The sequence below is a fragment of the Muscardinus avellanarius genome (assembly GCF_963383645.1).
Source record: "Muscardinus avellanarius genome assembly, chromosome: 10".
NCBI classification, from domain to species: domain Eukaryota; kingdom Metazoa; phylum Chordata; class Mammalia; order Rodentia; family Gliridae; genus Muscardinus; species Muscardinus avellanarius.
In genome coordinates this window covers 66,203,865-66,224,364 of record NC_137796.1, presented here as the reverse complement: position 1 = coordinate 66,224,364, position 20,500 = coordinate 66,203,865, and the positions used below count along the sequence as shown (strand labels likewise).

Sequence of the window (20,500 nt, the reverse complement as noted above, 5' to 3'; positions counted from 1 at the left end):
TAAATAACAAAAAAAAAAACAGGGCTAGGGGTGTATCTTAAAGGTAGAACGCCCTGGGCTCCATCACCAGTACCACCCCCACACACAAAATAAATAAATAAATAAAATAATCCCAGTACTTGGGAGGCTGAGACAGGAGGATCACAGGTTTGCAGCCAGTCTCAGCAACTTAGTGAGGCCCTCCCCAACTTAGTGAGATCCTGTTTCTAAATAAAATAATAACAAAGTAGGACTTGGTGTGTGGCTCAGTGGTAGAATGCCCTGGGTTCAATTCCCTGTACTACAGGGAAAAAATAAATAAATAAATAAATAAATAAATAAATAAATAAATAAATAAAAAGGAGAGAGGGCCTTGAGAGAGCTCCCTCGCCCTTTCTACCAGTGAAGACGCAGCACAAAGGTGCCACCTGTGGACCAGGAGACAGCCTAGCCGGACACTGAATCTGCCGGTGCCTCTGTCTCAGACTTCCAGCTAGACTGGGAAGAATAAATTTCTGTTGTTTCAATGTCACCCAGTTTACGGCATTTTCTTATCACAGCTCGAACGGAGTAAGACACTTTGGCAACAAATCTTGCTGAAGCTTGGCCTCTGCTCTGCTGCCGGTTGCTAGGGAACCAGCAGGCCTTGAATGGCAGTGCCATCTGAGCCCCTCAAAGAGGACAACCAATTTGTCCCAGTTTTAGACTAAAAGATGTATATTCCAGAAACCTCCCCCTTAGTCCCAGGCTAACCAGGGTGGCTGGTCATTATTCTCCAGAGCAGAGGTCCAGGACCTCTGTTGGCCAGATGGTCCACTTCCCTCAACGCAGAGCCCACCTTGCTCACACAGACCCCTCTGGAGGCCATTCTCCAGATTGCCAGGGGCCCCCTTCAGGCCCTGCCTCTTGGTGATCTTGCTCACAGCCCTGCAGGTAAGGCTTCAGCAGGGTGAGGGACAAGGAGATCCCCAGGTGGGCCTGGCTTCCCCACGCAGAGGGCACCTAGCCACCCTAGACGTCTGCCCGCCACCCATAGCCCCTGCCACGCACCTGCCAGGGCCTGCACGGAGGGCTGGTCGTGAGTGCTTAGTAGCTGTGCCTGGATGGTTTCCACCACTCGTTTGAAACGACGGCTGGGACCTGGAGGGGCAAGCAGAAGGACACACTGGCTCGAGGATGGAGGCAGGGAAGGCCTGCAAACCCCGGCTCCTCCACCAACCAAGACTCTCCTCCTGGGAGCCCAGATTTCCTCTGCTCTCCTGAGACCGGTGTCACACCATGGTTTGCAAGGAGTACCCGCCTTGATTTTTTTTTTTTGGTACTGGGGATCAAACCCAGGGGCATTCTACTTTCCAGCTATACCACCAACCTGATTTTATTTCTCCTAGCCCAATTTTATTTATTTGAAAACGGTCTCACTAAGCTGATGAAAGTCTGTCTCACTACTTGCTGAGGCTGTCCTCAAACTTGTGATCCTTCTGTCTCAGCCTCCCAAGTACAGGGATTACAGGTGTGCGCCACAACATCTGGCCTTTTTAAATTTTGAAATAGAGTCTCACAAAGTTGCTGAGACTGGCTTTTTTTTTTTTTTTTTGGTACTTGTATTGTACCCTGGGCATTCTACCTCTGAGCTACAACCCAGCCCTATTCTTTAATGAGAGTCTCACTACTTGCTGAGGCTGTGCTTGAACCTGCAATCCTCCTGTTTTAGCCTCCCAAGTACTGGGATTACAGGTGTGTGCTGCCATGTGGGGAGCCATTAAGGCTTTCCCTTAGATAAGTGTCTCTGACTCAGCTGACTGTCCTTCACCCAGAGTCAACAAGGTTTGGGGAGAGGATCAGAAGGTGATGACACGAGGGTACTGATTAACCTATCTGTAATGTATGTGTTTTGTATTGGTCTTTATTGTATTCTGGTGGTGGTAGCATGAGGATATTGATTGACCTATGACTGTATAAATACCTCTGGAAAAACAAACCTGGTGTGGGCGCAATAAAGATGAGATTGACCCAGAAGTAGGTGCCGGCCAGGAGCGTCAGCGCAATAGAGAATACTGACCCAGGCATAGTCATCGACCCGTAGGAAATATTGACCCAAGGACAGGGGTTGGCCAGTAGACATAGAAGGCTGGCGGCTCCCCCACGTTAAAATTAAAAATTCTTCATCCTCACGCCCCTCTTCAGAACCCGTACTTTTGCCGGCTAGCTCTGGCACTGCCCCACCCGGCTTCCACTTTGCTATTTAAGAAACACTTTCAAGCCGGGCGTGGTGGCACACGCTTGTAATCCCAGCATTCGGGAGGCTGAGACCGGAGGATCGCGGTTCGCGGACAGCCTCAGCTACTTAGGCCCTCTGCAACTCAGTGAGACCCGGTTTCAAAATAAAGGATAAAAAATAGGGCAGGGGGTGTAGTTCGGAGGCCAAATGCCCCTGGGTTCCATCCTCAGACCACCACCAAAAAAAAAAAAACGCTTTCAAACTCAGACTGCTTCAACTTAACAACAGATGTTGGTTCTGTTGCTTATTTTTTGCTGGTTAATGCTACAAAAAGCCAAGAATGTAAGAAATATAAGTGGGAGAAAAAATACTTAATATGGAGACAGGTCTATTTATTATTAGAAGTGTGTTTGTGGGGGGGGTACTGGGGATTAAACCCAGGGGTGCTCAACTTCTGAGCAACACTCCCAGCCCTATTTTATTTTTTATTTTGAAACAGGGTCTCACTAAGTTGCTGAGGGCTCTCTAAATTGCTGAGGCTGGTCATGAACCTTTGATCCTTCTGTCTCAGCTTCCCAAACCCTAGGATTACAGGTGTGCACCACCATACCCAGCTCAGATATTAGTCTTTTATGGGGGGTTGGGTATTAGGGATGGAAGCCATGGCCATTCTCCCTCCAAGCTACATCCCAGCCCTACTTTTTTTTTTTTTCGGTACTGGGGATGGAAACCAAGGGAATTCTACCTCCGAGCTACACCCTCAGTCCTATGTTTTATTCTCTTTATTTTGAAACAGGGTCTCACTGAGTTGGAGAGAGCCTCACTAAGTAGTAGCTGAGGCTGTCCGTGAACCATGAACCTCCTATCTCAGCCTCCCAAGTGCTGGGATTACAAGCGTGCGTGACCACGCCTGGCCCCAGCCCTATTTTTTTTTTTTTTTTTTTTTTGAGGGTCTGGGGATGGAACGCAGAGGCATTTGATTTGACCTCCAAGCTACACCCCCTGCCCAATTTTTATTCTTTATTTTGAAACAGGGTCTCACTGAGTTTCGGAGGGCCTCACTAAGTAGCTGAGGCTGTCCACAAACCGTGATCCTCCACTATCAGCCTCCCAAATGCTGGGATCACAAGCATGCGCCACCATGCCTGGCCCCCGCCCTATTTTTATTCTTTATTTTGAAACAGGGTCTCACTAAGTTGCAGAGGACCTCACTAAGTAGCTGAGGCTGGCTGCAAACCTTCTATTTTCCTGTCTCAGCCTCCCAAGTACTGGGATTACAAGTGTGCACCACCACACCTGGTTCCATATTAGTCTTAAAGGGGAAAAAAATAATTAAAAGAGCTCTAATTCTTTTTTTAGTTTTGAAACAGGGTCTTGCTAAATTGGACCTTTTTCCTGTCTCAGCCTAGTTAGGGCTGGGATTACAGGTGTGCACTGTACCCAGCACTCTAATTGTTTTTGGTTTTACAAAACCCCAGTGTTATACTACAGCCTGATCTAGAAACTGCTAGAACCAGCTCATCTTCTGGCTGTGCTATAAAAATCTGTGACAAGTATTGGGTGTGGTGGCACACACCTACAATCCCAGATTTTGGGACGCTAAAACAGGAGAACTGAAGATTTGAGTCTAGCCTCAATAACTCCGCGAGGTCCTCAGCAACTGAACAAGACCTGTTTCAAAATAAAGAATGAACTGAGCGTGGTGGTGCACACTTGTGATTCCAGTACTTAGGAGGCTGATTACAGAAGGATCTGGGTTCATGGCCAGCCTCAGGCCCTCTGCAACTCAGTGAGACCCTGTTTCAAAATAAACAATAAAAAATAGTGCTGAGAGCCAGGCTTGGTGGTGCATGCTTGTAATCCCAGCATTTGGGAGGCTGAGATAGGAGGATCATGGTTCGTGAACAGCCTCAGCTACTTAATGAGGCCCTTTGCAACTCAGTGAGACCCTGTTTCAAATAAAGAATAAAAAAAAAATAGGGCAGGGGGTATAGCTCGGAGGCCGAATGCCCCTGGGTTCCATACTTCGACCCCCCCCCCCAAAAAAAAAAAAACAGGGCTGGAGGTGTCGCTCAGAGGTAGAATGTCCCTGGGTTCCATCCCCAGTGCCACCAAAAAAAAAAAAAAAAAAAAAAAAAGTGCTGGGGATAGCTTAGAAGTAAAATGCCCTGGTTTCAATCCCTGGTTAAAAAATAAATAAATAAAAATAGGGCCGGGGGTATAGCTTGTAGGTAAAATGCTCCCAGGTTCTATCCCCAGTACCACACACAGGCACAAAAATGGCTGGGGTGTATTCAGAAGTAGCATGCCCCTGGGTTCAATCCCCAGTGTCTGTCTGTCTGTCTGTCTGTCTGTCTGTCTCACTCACACACACACACACACACACACACACACACACACAGTATAAAAAGGGATAAGAGTGAGCCAGGAATAATGGTGGCGCACACTGCACACTTATAATCTCAAGTTTTGGGGAGGCTGAGACAGGAGGAGCTCAGGTTTGAGGAAAGCCTCAGCAGTTTAGGAAGACTCTCAGCCACCTAGTGAGACCATGTTTCAAAAAAACAAAAAATAGCCAGACATGGTGGCGCACGCTTTTAATCCCCGCGCTTGGGAGGCTGAGACAGGAGAAAGCACAGGCTCGAAGCCAGCTTTAGCTACTTAGTGAGGCTCTCAGCAACTTAGTGAGACCCATTTCTAAATAAAATATAAAAAAAAATAGGTCTGGGAGTATAGCCTGGAGGTAGAAAAGCCCCTGGGTTCCACCCCCCAGTACCACACATATTAAAAAAAAAAAATAGCCGGGTGGGCGTGGTGGTGCATTCTTGTAATCCCAGCATTTGGGAGGCTGAGACTGGAGGATCGGGTTTACAGCCAGCCTCAGCTACTTAGTGAAGCCCTTGGCAACTTAGTGAGACCCTGTTTCAAAATAAGGAATAAAAGCTGGGCGTGGTGGCGCACGCTTGTAATCCCCGAGCTTGGGAGGCTGAGAGAGGAGGATCGCACAGGTTCAAAGCCAGCCTCAGCTACTTAGTGAGGCTCTCAGCAACTTAGTGAGACCCTGTTTACAAATAAAGTATAAAATAGGTCTGGGAGTATAGCCTGGAGGCAGAAAGCCCCTGGGTCCCACCCCCAGTACCACAAAAAAAAAAAAAAAAAAAAAAAAAGGAAAAAAAAATAGAGCTGAGGGGTGTAGCTCGGAGGTAGAATGAATGCCCCTGGGTTCCATCCCCAGTCCCGAAAAAAAAAAAAAAAAAAAAAAAAGGCTGGGTATAGAATGGCCCTGGCAATTTAACCCCTAGTACAAAAAAAAAAAAAAAAAAAAATTGATAATAAGGGAAGGAAACAGATATTCTTCAGTATTCTTCAGTATCTAATCCTGCTGTGAGGACTCAGGAACCAAATAGAATGGAAAGCAAAGCTTTTGTATGGTTTTCATCTCTGCTGCCAGGTATTGATTGGTCATGGCTGCCTGGAATTAAAGTTCCTGAGGATGCAGTTGACCTTGGAAGGAAGAAGTGGTGACAGTGTGATTGACTGGTGATGTCTGCTCTGAGTGGGGGGGTTGATATTGGAGGACAGCATGCTTTGTCTTTGCTCCTGTCATCTAGAATCTTTTTGTATGTGTGTGTGTGCTATTGGGATTGAATTCAGGGGCACTTTTAATTCCAAGCTACACTACCATTATTTGGAAACTAGGTCTCGCTAAGTTACTGAGAGTCTCATTAAGTTGCTGAAGCTGGTTCTGAACTTGTGATACTTCTGTCTTAGCCTCCCAAGTACTGGGATTATAAGTGTGGGCCACCACACCTGGCTCTGACCTAGAATTTTTTATGTTCTTTCAGTACTAGGGATTGAACCGAGGGACATTTTACTAATTAACTACACCTCCAGCTCTAATTTTTATTCGTTATTTTGAAACAGGGTCTCACTAAGTTGCAGAGGACCTCACTAAGTAGCTGAGGCTAGACTCGAACCTGTGATCCTCCTGTCTCAGCCTCTCAAGTACTGAGATTACAAGTATGTGCAATCCCAGTAGATCACCTTAAACTAGCAGGAAGAGCTCTGCTGTGTCCTATGAAGTCAGGAGGTCTAGATCGGGCCCCAGCTCTGCCATAGCTTACCATGTGGCTGTGGTCAAGTCCAACTAATCTCTCTAGGACTCAATTTTCCTCTTTGTAAAATGGGAGGTTACTGATACCTCAGAGGCTTCTTGGAAACTTCCACAAAACAATTTGTTCATTATTTACATTGTAAATACCCCATGGGGGAAATGGGGAAGGAAAGGACCTAAGGTCTGTGTGAGAAAGGGGCTTATTCAAAGAGGGCACCACACATGCTTGTCATCCTAGTACTTGGGAGGCTGAGACAGGAGGATCACAAGTTTGCAGCCAGCCTCAGCTACTTAGTGAGGCCCTCTGCAACTTAGTGAGACCTTGTTTCAAAAGAATAAAATGGGGCTGGGGCTGCAGCTCAGAGGTAGAATGCCCCTAGGTTCCATCTCCAATAACACACACACACACACACACACACACACACACACACACACACACTGAATGAATAAATGAATAAATGAATGAAAGGGGCTCATGGAGACAGTAACTGCTGAGGGCCATCTCTGTCTCCCTCTTGCTATCCCTCTGGGCCACTATGCTTGCTGCCTATGTTGGGAATCTCAAAAAATCCCAAACACTGGGTTGGCAGGAGTTTGGTAGAGAAAGACTCACCGGAAATGAGGGTGAAGGTGACGGAGTAGATACCACCTCCACTGCTACCATCCCGTCGTGGGGAGGGTTCTGGGCCCTCAGAGGAGCTGATGTCCACCTGGAAGCGGACAGGCTTCTGGAAGACGGAGGGGCCGCCGCTGGCCTTGTACTCAGCCCTAAAGCTGGTCTGTGACAGCACACTGTGACTCAGGCTGGGTATCTGAAAATTAAGGACACAATACGGAGTGAGTCTAGGATTGGATGGCCAGCTCTGCTCAAGGAACTACAAGTCCCATCAACCACTGGGGGAAGGACTAACAGAAATAGGAGGCCCCATTGTCTGCTGGGGCTTGTGGTTTCCTCTGCCTTATAATAAAGTGTCAGAGGAGTGGCTGAATAACTGAATACCATCTTTATGAAGACTCTGATATTTGTGCCACAGCCCCAGGACTCAGGATCGCATAAAACTCATGTTTTCTTCCCTCCACACATCTCAGAAACTTTTTTTTTGCGGGGAAGGGAAGGGGATATTGGAATCAAACCCAGGGGCATTCTACCTCTAGATTACATCTCAGCCCTTTTTATTTATTTTGAAACAGGGTCTCACTAGGTTGCTGAGAGTCTCACTAGGTTGCTAAGGCTGGCCTCAAAAGTGTGATCCTGCCAGGCGTGGTGGCACACTCTTGTAATCCCCAAGCTTGGGAGGCGGAGACAGGAGGATCGCATAGGTTCGAAGCCCCTTGCTGGCTTAAGAGACCTTGTTTCCAAAAAAATATATAAAATAGGTCTGGGAGTGTAGCCCGGAAGTAGAAGGGTTCTATCCCCAGTATCACCAAAAAAAAAAAAAAAAAAAAAAAGCCTTCTGTCTCAGCTTTCCAAGAACTGGAATTATAGGTATGTACCACCATGCCCAGCTTCAAAAATTCTTTTTTCCTTTTTTTTTTTTTTTTTTTTTTTGTGTGTGTGTGTGTGGTATTGGAGATTGAACCCAGAGGCATTCTACCTCCAAGTTATACTATCAGCTCAATTTTTAAATTTTTTTTTATTTCTTACTTGGAAACAGGGTTTTGCTAAGTTGCAGTGGCTTCAAACCTGCTATCTTCTGCCTCAGCCTCCCAAGTAGTGGGATTACAAGTGTGTACCATCACACCTGGTTCAGAAATTCTTAATATCATCAGCCCCATAGACCCACAGGTCCAGCAGCAGGCTGCACTAAAATCTACTGGAAAGAGTAGCTTCTTTTGCCATCTCAGACTAGCAACTCATTCTCCACTGCTACGTGGGAAGTTGTCATTGGGGATCATGGGTCACCATCTCCAGGTCTCTGAATCCAATAATCCTTCCTGTCTCCCTGCTTCACACTGACCAAACCCAACTCTGGCTTGAAAACCACAAAACCCATGAGTCCCAGAAGAAGTCAGGCCAGTGCCAGGGTGGTGAGCCCCTAGGACCTGAAGCTCTGTGGCAGCCAGGGCCCACGGGCCCAGGCCGCTCACCGACAGGAAGGCATGGACAATGTCCGCTTTGATGCTGCTGAGAGGTTTGTCCTTTAGCACGAGGAATATTTGTTCTTCTTTGTCCAAGGAGATGAAGTTCCCGAACCAGGAGCGTTTGGCCAGCCTGCATGGGAGGAGAGAGTAGGAGGAGGGTGCCGAGGGAGGACTTTCCTACATCCCGCCCTTCCCTTCCCTGTTCGACTCACTCTGGGGAGGATTCTGGCGTCAAACTGGACATCTCCTCAGCGGTGGGGACTGTAAGGGCGGAGAACACGGTCAATACTTGTTCACCATCCATTACCAGCAGTCACCTGCTTCCAGACAGTTCCAGACCCCAGGGGAGGCCAATTCCTCTCTCAGCCTAAATCCCCAACCTGCCTCATCCTCCCAGGAAGGATTCCCTGGGTAGGCTACGACCAGGGGGTCAGGACCAATGGGGAGGTGGCCCAAAGCACAAAGGGGCGTGTTCACCAGGTGGGTTCCTCTTCCGGAGCTGGAGGCTGGCCTCATATATATATATATATATATATATATATATATATATATATATATATATATATTTTATTATTGTATTATTTATTTTATTTTTGGTACTGGCACTGGAGGTTGAACCAGGGTTGTGCTACATCTGAGCTACATCCCCAGCTCTTTTTATTTTATTTTGAAACAGGGTCTTGCTAAATTGCTGAGGCTAGCCTCAAACCTTCGATCCACCTGTCAGCCTCCCAAGTATGGGGTTACAGTGTATGCTGGTTTCCTCTTTCCCCAGCACCTGCACCTTTTATTGGGAACTCGAGCTTCTATTTCAATGTGGGAAGCCCGCATCCTTTCTACCTGGAGTTTAGGTGGTAGAGGGGATGTCTCCCGGAGGGCTACCTGTTCTGCCCTCAATGCCCTCCCCACATTAAGAGTCAGTAGTTGGCGCCCCCAGAGACCCTTACCCTGCATCTTGCGCCGGTGGAAGCGAGGGGAGCCCAGAAAGCTGTTTCGGATAGAGTTGAGACGACTCCTCCAGGCAGCTCCCCCAACGCCACCGCCAGGGCTGGGGGGCGGCGTCGTCCCTGGGGTCCCTGTAGGGCTGGCTCGGGGCGTGTGCAGGGGTGAGTGCAAGGGGGTGCCCCCAGAGGATCGCGGGGAGCCTGGAGGTCCGGGGAGGGGTGTGGAGCGGGCACTGGGGGGCGGGGGCTGCTCCCCGGCGCCCCCACCCCTGGGGCCCCGAGAAGGCAGCGTCTGAGTTTTGGAAGTCGGGGAGCCCCCTCCTCGGGCCTCATCTCCAGTTCCAGGTTCTGGCGAGAAGGAAAAGACTGGACTCTGCAGAGGAGAGGGAGGGGGCGATGAAGACAGACTACAACTCCCAGGAGGCTCCAGGAACGCGGCTCATGCACACCTGCTTGGGCCAGCCCCGACGCACACTGGGACTTGTATTCCACTCAGTCCCTTGCCCAGAGCTTGGGATTCCTGACAATAACCCAAGCCCGGGCATAACTTGGCATTTAATAGGCGCCCAGTTACTTCTGCTTAAATAGGTGAGCCCCTCAGATGCACTGAAAGCTCAATTCTTAAGCAAGGAAATGCAAGGACGAACTCTCATAAAATTTTGGGTCTTTGGCCTTGCAGTCTGATGGGAATTACAGTTGCTTCTGCTCATCTCCAACCCCTCTTAATGCTCTGGAGACCTGGACTTACCCTTGGGCTGCTTAGTGGGCTAGAGGAGAGACCGGTGGAGGCTCCACTGACACTTCGGGATCTGTTTCCAGGATAAATTAAAAAAAGAAAAAAAAAAATTAAAGCCGGGAGGGCTGCAAAAGGCCCAGAAATCTTCTCACTTAGGTCTTCCAGATGAAGAACGAGGCCCAGAGAGGGGAGATGACTTGTCCCCAGCACACAGTCCATCTCAGGTGGCATGAGGGCCAGACTCTATACTACTTTCACACCAGGGGCCCAGGGTCCTCCTGGAGGGTATAGACGCTCCCACCTCTGGCTGTGCTGGGCCATTTCCAAGGCCCGTCGGGTGGGCACAGGTGAGCCACCACCCCCGGCATCTGTGATGCTCAGAACTTCCATGGACTTGCGCTCTGGTCTCCGCTTCCCGTGCCGGCTCAGCATGGGGGAATCCACACGCTTCCGTGGCGGGTCTGAGGGCCAGAGTTTCAACTCAATCAGAATCTGTATTTGCCCATCCATACACAACATTCATACAACTGCACAGACAGAAAAAACTGAGGCTCAGGACAGAGAAGGGTTCTGATAAATGTCCAGCTGTCTAAACCCAGGCTCAGGATCTGTAGCACCTGCTGCTCCCTGGGAATACTGGGGTCTGGGCTTCTCACCAACATCATTCCGGGGAGGCAAGTCCTGATCTTCACAGCTAGGGTACCGCTCTTTTCGATCCAAAAGCAGGTAATATATCATCTTTTCTTGGTTTTCCCTAAAATAGGGAGGAGAAAGGGAAGGGTTAGAGAGGACAGAGATCAGAAATTAGTGCCAGGAGGAGGTCTCATCTGCTTCCTGCTGCTGTGGCCGGCTTTCTTTCTTTCTTTCTTTCTTTCTTCCTTTCTTTCTTTCTTTCTTTCTTTCTTTCTTTCTTTCTTTCTTTCTTTCTTTCTTTCTTTCTTTCTTTCTTTCGGTACTGAGGACTGAACTTAGGAACATTCTATCTCCAAGCTACACCTCTGGCCCTTTCTATTTTAACAGGGTCTAACTTGCTGAGGGCCTTGCTAAGCTGCTGAACCTGTGATCCTTCTGTCTCAGCCTCCCAAGTACTGGAGCACTCCACCACTCCTGGCTTGCTGTGGCCTTTGGAGTTCAGTCCCAGACAGAATTTCTGCCTCTGGTATCAATTTCTAGAAAAATACTTATGTTTGGTTTCTTATGGTTCTGAAGCTTTGTTTTTTGTTTTTGTTCTTTGTTTTTTTTTTGGTACTGGGGATACAACCCTGGGGCATTCGACCTCTGAGCTATACTCCCAGCTCTATTTTTTATTCTTTTTTTTTGCAGGTCTAGGGATGGAACCCAGGGGCATTCAACCTCTGGGCTACACTCCCTGCCCTATTTTTTATTCTTTATTTTGAAACAGGGTGTCACTAAGCTGCCGAGGGCCCAAGTGGCTGAGGCTGTCGGTGAACCACAGTCCTCCAGTCTCAGCCTCCAGAATGCTGGGATTACAGTCGTGTGCCACCATGCCCAGCTCCAGCCCTATTTTTTTATTCTTTATTTTGAAACAAGTTCTCACTAAGTTGCAGAGGGCCCAAGTGGCTGAGGCTGGCCGCAACTTGCAATCTTCCTGTCTCAGCCTCCCAAGTACAGGGATGAGGACTAGCCAGGCTCTGAAGCTTCATTTTAATCAATAACGACACCATTTAACACTTGGGCACTTACTAAGTACTTGCAAGTACTACATATGGAAGCTCCTTTTTTTTTTTTTTCTCTTTATTTTCCTTTGGTACTAAGGATTGAAACCAGGGGCATTCTACCTCTGAGCTATAGACCCCTAGCCCTATTTTATTCCTTTTTTTTTTTTTTTTTTGGTGGTACTGGGGTTCCTGGAAACCCTTCTACCTCCGGGCTACACTCCCAGACCTATTTTATATTTTTTTAAATTTGGATACAGGGTCTCTTAAGCCAGCGAGGCTGGCATCGAACCTACGCGATCCTCCTACGCAATCCTCCTGTCTTAGCCTCCCAAGTGTGAGGATTACCAGCGTGCGCCACCACGCCCGGCTTTATTCCTTATTTTGAAACAGGGTCTCACTAAGTTGCGGAAGGCCTCACAAGTTGCTGAGTTTGGCCGCAAACCTGAGACCCTCTTGTCTCAGCCTCCCACATACTGGGATTACAAGCATGCACCACCACACTCGGTTTAGGAGGCATCACCTAAGCCTGTCCTGTTCATTATCTATTGACACCTTCCCAGGCTGGTCCCTCTGCTCGCACCAGCGAGCTGTAAGCCATGCCCCTTCTAGTGCTCTCTGGCGCCACGCGCCTCCTGTCGGCTGTCAGGGGAACTGCTGGAGCTCGCTCCACCTGGACCAGGTACTTGTGGCCAGGGGTGGTGCGGGGCTTACTCTTCGCTTCGCAGCTCGCGGTGTAGCCGCTCGCGGTCCCTGAAGCAGCCCAGAGACGCCATGCTCTCCAGGACATCGGGGTCCAGCTCTCCATTGGAAGGCAGGCTTCGCATGGCTACCCTGCGGCCTGGGGCTGGCTCCAAGCATGGGTCCGGCTCGTGTTTCCCCCCTCTGGAGAGGTTGAGAAAGAATTCGTGATGGCGCTTTCTTCATCCTAGATTCAGAATCTCGGGCTCCAGCCTGCTCTTCTTTTAGGGTCCCAAGAATCTGGGTCCCCAGGCCCTCCTCCCTTTGGCCCAGGTATTCTGTATTCTGCCTTTTCTCCAGCTGTGTCCTCCTCCCCCAGGACCCAGAAGTCCTAGTCCCCCACCTCCCAGCCTCCTCTGCTTTGGTCCCTACCCTTTCTGCCCGCAGGGACCCAACTATACAGTTCCCCTTACTCACAGGTACCAAGGATGTTTCTGAATTTGCTCCAGCTGTTGAGGGAGGAATCAGAGAGAAGAATTGAGGTAGTATGCACACAGTAGGCGCGCAATTAAAATCGATTGGGATGGCTCTGGGAGATCCCAACCATTGGGATGCAAACCAGGGGCAGAATGACGTAGCATGTCTCCCCCTAGCGGCTGCCGAGCGAAACTCACCGAGCGTCCGCAGCCCTACAGGTTCCCGCATGCGCAATGTTATCCTATCCAGCACCCCCCCCCCCACCTTGATGCAGCTGGGCCAGTCCACGCACGCGCCCTTTTGCTGCCTGGGGCTCCGAAGTCCAAACTTTAAGTGGATTCTCCCCGATTTGGGAGGCAGGTTTTGCCAGCCCTCAGGCTGCGAATCTTTCACACCAGGGATTGATAGGCAGGTACTGGAAACCCCTCTCCAAGATTCCCCTAGAGGCTGTCTTATCCCCCACTGGGCCCTAAATTCGGTACCCCGAACTCACACTAAGCCTTTTTTCGGGCTCCACTTCGATCATCCCTCTCAGCAGGCTCTGGCAGTCTGGAGGAATGAAGTGGGGCATGTGGAAGACACCCCGTTTCACCTTCTCCAGAAGCTGGCGTAGGTTGTCGTCATCGAAGGGCAGAGCCCCCTGCGCAACAAATAACCAGGCCCCCTTACAGAGCTTACGATCTGCCAGGCGAGTGAGAGTGTGTGTGTGTGTGTGTGTGTGTGTGTGTGTGTGTGTGTTACTAGGGATTGACCCCAGAGGCATTTTTTACCTCCCAGCTACATCACCAGCCCCCACCCCCACCCTTTGTTGCACTGGGAAATGAACCCAGGATCACTCTTATCTCTGAGCTACAGGCCCAGCCCTGTTTTATTTTGAAACAAGGTCTTGCTAAGTTGCTGAGAGCCTAGCTAAATTGCTGAGGCAGGCTGGGAGCCTGGGTGCCTCCTGGCTCAGCCTCCCAAGTACTGGGATTATAAGCGTGCACCACCACACCAGGCTTCCCCCTGCCCTTTTTATTTTTGTTTTGAAACAAGGTCTCTCTAAACTGCCCAGGCTGGCCTTGAACTTTCAATCCTCCTGTCTCAGCCTCCCAAGTACTGGGATTACAGGTATGTGCCAGGGTGCTCTGCTCACCAGGTGAGCTGCTAAATGCTCCACACACGTTGACACATTTCACCGTCACCACCAGTGCAATGCGGGAGTCTTCCTATTCCCACTTTATGGGTAGGGAACTGAAGCACAGAGAGGATTGGTGGACTGTGTAAGGTGTGAGTCGCCCCCCCCTGCCCCACAGGGGGCAGGGCCGGAAGCTAGGAGGTGGAGCTCTGCAATTCCAGAGGGGACCAGGCCTCCCGGTCCAGAAGAAGAGAGTTCAGTGCAGAGTTCAGAGAGGATCCCGAGAGGGAGGGAGGCATTCTCCCGCCCGCCACCAGCCGGCCCACGGCCACGCGGGGGTTGGAGACCAATCTCCCACGAATAAAGATATCCGTAAGACTTATTATGGATCTCGGCGTGTTTCTATGCTAATGGGGCACACTGCATTCTTCAATCTTATAGACTGTCCAAGGCCACCTAGTGTGTAAGTGGCAGAGGAGGGATTTGAAAAAGACAACTTGGCCGGGTGCCTAAGAGTCTGGGTTGAGCCCGGGGTGGTGGTGCACACTTGTAATCCCAGCATTTGGGAGGCTGAGACAGGATGATCCGGGTTAGAGGACAGCCTCAGCTACTTAGTGAGGTAGGTACTCCACAACTCAGTGAGACCCTGTTTCAAAATAAAGAATAAAAAATAGGGCAGGGGGTGCAGCTCAGAGGTTGAATGCCCCTGGATTCCATCCCCAGCCCAGCAAAAAAAAAAAAATAATAATAAAATAAAATAAAGAGTCTGGGTTGCAAGACCATTTCTAAATACAGGTTTCTCCTAGACCATTTTGGGAAGGATAAACTTTTTTCATTCATGGGAAGGTAGACTGTATGGGTCAAGGATCCCGTAGTGAATAAAACAAGCCCTTGCACTTCTACAGCTCACCCTGCAGACGAGGAGACGGCAGGTGAATGGGCAAATGACTGCTTAATGACAGGGGGGTGAGTGAGGTTTCTCACGGGGGGGGGGGGGGATCACTGGAGAAGAGACCCGAATGAGGCTGAGCCCTTGGTCCCATAACCAGTGTCTTCGCAGAGAGAGACAGAGAGGAGTCACGTGACCACAGATGCAGTGCTTGGAGCTGTGCATCTACAGGATCCTCTAGAAACTAGGGAGAGGCACCCAAGGACTGTTTCTAAAATCTTCAGAGTGGCCGGGCGTGGTGGCGCAAGCTTGTAATCCCAGCATTCGGGAGGCTGAGATGGGAGGATCATGGTTCACAGACAGCCTAAGCTACTTAGTGAGGCCCTCTGCCACTCAGTGAGACCCTGTTTCAAATAAAGAATAAAAAATAGGGCTGGGTGTCACTCAGAGGTAGAATGCTCCTGGGTTCCATACCCAGTACTGCAAAAAAAAAAAAAAAAAAAAAAAAAGTCTAAGGTATAGCTCAGAGGTAGAATCCTCTGGGTTCCATCCTAGTACTTAAACAAAGAAACAAACAAATAATAAATATATAACAAGGGAGCTGGGTATGATGGTGCACATCTGTAATCCCAGTACCTGAGAAGCTGAGACAGGAGGATTGCAGGTTCAAGACTAGCCTTAGCACCTTAGTGAGACTAGCAAGACCCTGTTTCAAAACAAAAAATAAAAATGAGCTGAATGTGGTGGATAATCCCAGTACTTGGGAGGCTGAGACTGGAGGATCACAGGTTTGCAGCCGGCCTTAGCTACTTAGTGAGGCTGTCAGAAACTTAGTTTCAAAATAAATTAAAAATAAAACCCTGTTTCAAAATAAATTAAAAATAGGGCTGGGGGTGTAGCTGGGGGGGGCGGGGAGAATGCTCCTAGGCTCAATATCTAGTACTGCATAAATAAGTAAATAAATACATAAATAAATAAATAAATAAATAAAGCCTGGGGTGTAGCTCTGAGGTAAAATGCCTTTGAGTTCAATCCCTAGTACCCAAATAAAAAAACTTAGCCAGGCGTGTTGGCATATGCTTGTAACCCCAGCATTTGGGAGGCTGAGACTAGAGCATGGCGGTTCGTGGACAGCCTCAACTACTTAGTGAGGCCCTCTGCAACTCAGTGAGACCCTGTTTCAAAATAAAGAATAAAAAACAGGGCTGGGGGTATAGCTCGGAGGTTGAATGTCCCTGTGTTCCATTCCTAGACCCAAACACATACAAAAAAAATTTACATAAATACGAGAAAGACAGACATGGGAACATACACACATTGTAATCCCAGTACTTGAGCAACTGACATAAAAAGATAATAGTTTCGGCCGGGCGTGGTGGCGCACGCTTGTAATCCCCACGCTTGGGAGGCAGAGACAGGAGGATCGCGCAGGTTCGAAGCCAGCTGCGCGCGCTGGCTTAGGAGACCCTGTTTCCAAATAAAAAATGTAAAAATAGGTCTGGGAGTGTAGCCCGGAGGTAGAAGAGCTTCCAGGAACCCCAGTACCACAAAAAAAAAAAAAAAAAAAGATAATAGTTTCAAGATCAGCCTCAGCAGCCTAGTAAGACCCTATTTCAAAACAAAAAATAAAAAGCCAGGTATGGTGGTGCACGCTTGTAATCCCAGTACTTGGGAGGCCGAGACAGGAGGATCATGGGTTCATGGCCAGCCTCAGCTACTTAGTGAGGCCCTCTGCAACGTAGTGAGACTCTGTTTCAAAATAAAGAATAAAGAATAGGGTTGGGGGTGTAGCTCAGAGGTAGAATGCCCTTGGGTTCAATCCCCAGTATCACCAAAAAATAAAAATAAGTAATAGACAAATAAAAATAAAAAACCGGGTGTGATGGTGCATGTTTGTAATCCTAATACTTGGGAGACTGAAACAGGAGGATCACAGATTCACTGCTAGCCTCAGCTACTTGTTGAGGCTATCTGCAACTTAGTAAGACCCTGTTTCAAAATAAAGAATAAAATAGGGCTGGGAGTGTAGCTCAGAGATAGAATGCCCCTGGGTTCCATCCCCAGTACCACAAAAAATAAAATAAAATAAAATAAAATAAAATAAAATAAAATAAAATAAAATAAAATAAAATAAAATAGGGATGAGGTGTAGTTCAGAGGTAGAATGCCCCTGGGTTCCATCCCTAGCACCAGAAAAATAAATAAATAAAAAATAAAAAGGGCTGTAGGCATTGCTTGGAGGTAGAAAGCTTCTGAGTTCAATATTCAGTATAAATAAATAAATTAATTAATTAATAAATAATAAGTAAGAAGGGCTTGGGGTGTAATGGGCATGGTGGTGTACCCTTGTAATCCCAGTACTTGGGAGGCTGAGACTGGGGATCGAAGGTTCACTGCTAGCCTCAGCTAATTAAGTGAGGCCCTCTGCAACTTAGTGAGAGTATGTTTTAAAATAAAAATAAAATAGGGCTGGGGGTGTAGCTTGGAGGTAGAATGCCGCTGGGTTCAATGTCTAGATCCAGACAAACACAAAAACAAGACAGAAAGGAAGGAAGGAAGAAAGGAAAGAAAGAAAAGATAAGAAAAGAAGAGAAAGGTTTGGGGTGTAGTCCAGAGGTAGAAAGCCTCTGGGTTTAACCTCTAATACCAAATAAATAAATAAAAGTTATTTATTTATTTATTTATTTAATTTTTTCGTGGTTGGTGCTAGGGATCCCAGGAACTCAGGAACCTTCTACCTTCTAGCTACACTCCCAGCCTGATTTTATTTTTTGTTTGGAAACAGGGTCTTTCTAAGTTGCTGAGGCTGTCCTTGTATTTGTGATCCTCCTATCTCAGGTTCCCAAGTACTGAGATCACAGGCATGCACCCACCATACCCAGATAATTTTATTTTTATTTTTTTGTGGTGCACTCTTGTAATCCCCATACTTGGGAGACTGAGACAGGAGAATTGCAGGTTGGTGGCCAGCCTCAGCTACTTAGTGAGAGCCTGTTTCAAAATGAAAGAATAAAATCATACAGGCTGCAGAAAGGACTCTGTTTGGAGGGTAAGAGCTGAAATAAGGCAGAAGTGGCCTGATGTGGCCTCCGCAGGTAACTTGTACCTTGGTTGGGCAACTCCAGTTTCTACTCTGCCCCGCCTACCAATGGCTGTAAAAGCCCCTCCAGTATCGCTTTTGGGTTATAGTTAAAACTTGAGAAAGCCGGGTGTGGTGGCGCACGCTTGTAATCCCACCATTCAGAAGGCTGAGACCGGAGGATCACGGTTCGCGAACAGCCTCAGCTACTTAGTGAGGCCCTCTACAACTCAGTGAGACCCTGTTTTAAAATAAAGAATAAAAATAGGGCAGTGGGTATAGCTCAGAGGTCAAGTACCCCTGGGTTCCATCCCCAGACCCGTAAAAAAAAAACAAAAAAAAAACTTGGAGGTGAATTTGCCAATATGCAATCTGTGAATAATGAGGGCAGCTGTGATGAAAATAAACTACTAGTAATAATTACTAGGCACTGCTCCAAAGGCTTACTGTGCAACATTTAATTATTATTATTATTTTTTACAGTCCTGTGGATGGAACCCAGGGGCATTCTACCTCAAAGCTACACCCCCATCCCTATTTTTTATTCTTATTTCCAACAGGTTCTCACAGAGTTGCAAAGGGCCTCATAAGTAGCTGAGGCTATCTATGAACCACCATCCTCCGGTCTCAGTCTCCCAAATGCTGGGATTACAAGCATGCTCCACCATGCAAGGCTCTCCTATTTTATTTTTTAATTTGAAACAGGGTTTTACTAAGTAGAAGCAAGGATTTGAACTTGCTTCTCACCACTGACTACAGAAGGCTGAGGTCCGGGATGTCCTCCGTGACCTCCTTAGTGCCTCTGCTGAGCTCTCCATAGGCTCTGAGCCTCGGGCTGGCAGTGCCCGAGTGGCCTCTTTTACCTTAGTGTTGGTCACAAAGCATAGTAGTTAGGAGACCAGAGTGGTGGCACATGTCTGTAATCCCAGTACTTGGGAGGGTGAGAAGTGAGGATCACAGATTTGAGGCCCGCTTCAACAACCCAGCCCTTTTTATTGGGTCTCACCAAAGTTGTTGGTGTGCAGCCAGCCTCAGCAACTTAGGGAGACCCTATTTCAAAAATAATAATCCAGGCATGGTGGCACACACTTGTAATCCCAGCATTCAGGAGGCTGAGACAGGAAGATCCAGGTTTGCAGCCAGCCTCGGCTACTTAGTGAGGCCCTTTGCAACTCAGTGAGACCCTATTTCAAAATAAAGAATAAAAACTGGGGCTGGGAGTGTATCTTGGAGGTCGAATGCCCCCAAGTTCCATCCCTAGTGAAGGAAGGAAAGGAGAGGGAGGGCGGGGTAGACCAGGCCTGCCACTATTCAGCTGTGTGCTCATGGGCCCTCTCTAGAGAGGTAATGTGTTCTGAACAGTACCGAGAGAGTGTAAGTTGCTTATTTATTAATTTACTTTTTTTTGGTACTGGGAATTGAAGTCAAGGGCTTTTGAAAAATATTTATTTATTTTTATTCATGCTACACTGGGGCTTAGAATGTGCCAGCCCCAGAGTTACAGAGATGAGCCAAAAAACAGAACAAAACATACCAAGACAAGCCAGGTATGGGAGCCTACGTCTGCAGTCCCACTGCTTGGGAGGCTGAGACAGGAGAATAGCAGATTCAAGAACAGCTTCAGCAACTTAGCAAGATCCTGTTTCAAAATGAAAAAATGAAAAGGGTGGGGGTGTAGCTTGGAGGTAGAAGGGTCCTGGGTTCAATCTCCAGTACCAAAAACAAAGGCAAAAGGTCCCTGACACGGGCCCTGACCTCAGGGAGCTTCTGCTAGAGAAGGGAAGGGAGGCACTGCTCCGGGAATTACCCAACGAAATGCACAGTGACAGCTCTGAGAGTTGCCAGGAAGAGGGCTGCCCACCATAGGGAGATCTGACCTCACAGAGAGGAAAGAGGGAGGCCGAGAGACGCGTCCAGGAGAAGTGATAATGGAGTCAGGGCCAGGCGTGGTGGAGCACGCTTGTAATCCCAGCATTTGGGAGGCTGAGACAGGAGGAGCGTGATTCAAGGACAGCCTCAGATGAGGCCCTTTGCAACTCAGTGAGACCCTGTTTCAGAATAAAAAATAAGGCTGGGCGTGGTGGCGCACTTCTAATCCCTGAGCTTGGGAGGCTGAGGCAGGAGGATGGCACAGGTTCAAAGCCAGCCTCAACTACTGAGGGAGGCTCTCAGCAACTTAGAGAGACCCTGTTTCCAAATAAAGTATAAAATAGGTTTGGGAGTATAGCCCCGAGGTAGAAAAGCCCCTGGGTTCCACCCCTAGTACCACAAGAAAGAAAGAAAGAAAGAAAGAAAGAAAGAAAGAAAGAAAGAAAGAAAGAAAGGGAAAGAGAGAGAGAGAGAAAGAACAAAAGAAAGAAAGAAAGAAAAAAAGAAAGAAAGAAAGAAAGAAAGAAAGAAAGAAAGAAAGAAAGAAAGAAAAAAAAATAGGACTGAGGATGTAGCTTGGGGGTAGAATGCTCCTGGGTCCCATCCCTAGTATCACCAAAAAAAAAAAAAAAAAAAAAA

General features: G+C 48.0%; 1 protein-coding gene across 1 annotated transcript in view; it reads right to left on the bottom strand.

The window, feature by feature from the left end:
- Positions 1 to 20,500, bottom strand: part of BRSK1 (BR serine/threonine kinase 1) — a gene marked incomplete at its 3' end in the record, with an annotated part of 34,999 nt that overhangs the window by 3,540 nt on the left and 10,959 nt on the right. The window contains exons 8-18 of the mRNA XM_080704517.1: positions 13,401 to 13,547; positions 12,908 to 12,939; positions 12,464 to 12,634; positions 10,730 to 10,827; positions 10,375 to 10,534; positions 10,086 to 10,146; positions 9,341 to 9,710; positions 8,606 to 8,654; positions 8,400 to 8,523; positions 6,925 to 7,123; positions 1,030 to 1,119 (exon numbers count right to left, since the gene is read on the bottom strand). Of these exons, the coding sequence (XP_080560643.1) occupies positions 1,030 to 1,119; positions 6,925 to 7,123; positions 8,400 to 8,523; positions 8,606 to 8,654; positions 9,341 to 9,710; positions 10,086 to 10,146; positions 10,375 to 10,534; positions 10,730 to 10,827; positions 12,464 to 12,634; positions 12,908 to 12,939; positions 13,401 to 13,547 (1,501 nt within the window). The remainder of the gene's footprint in view (positions 1 to 1,029; positions 1,120 to 6,924; positions 7,124 to 8,399; positions 8,524 to 8,605; positions 8,655 to 9,340; positions 9,711 to 10,085; positions 10,147 to 10,374; positions 10,535 to 10,729; positions 10,828 to 12,463; positions 12,635 to 12,907; positions 12,940 to 13,400; positions 13,548 to 20,500) is intronic.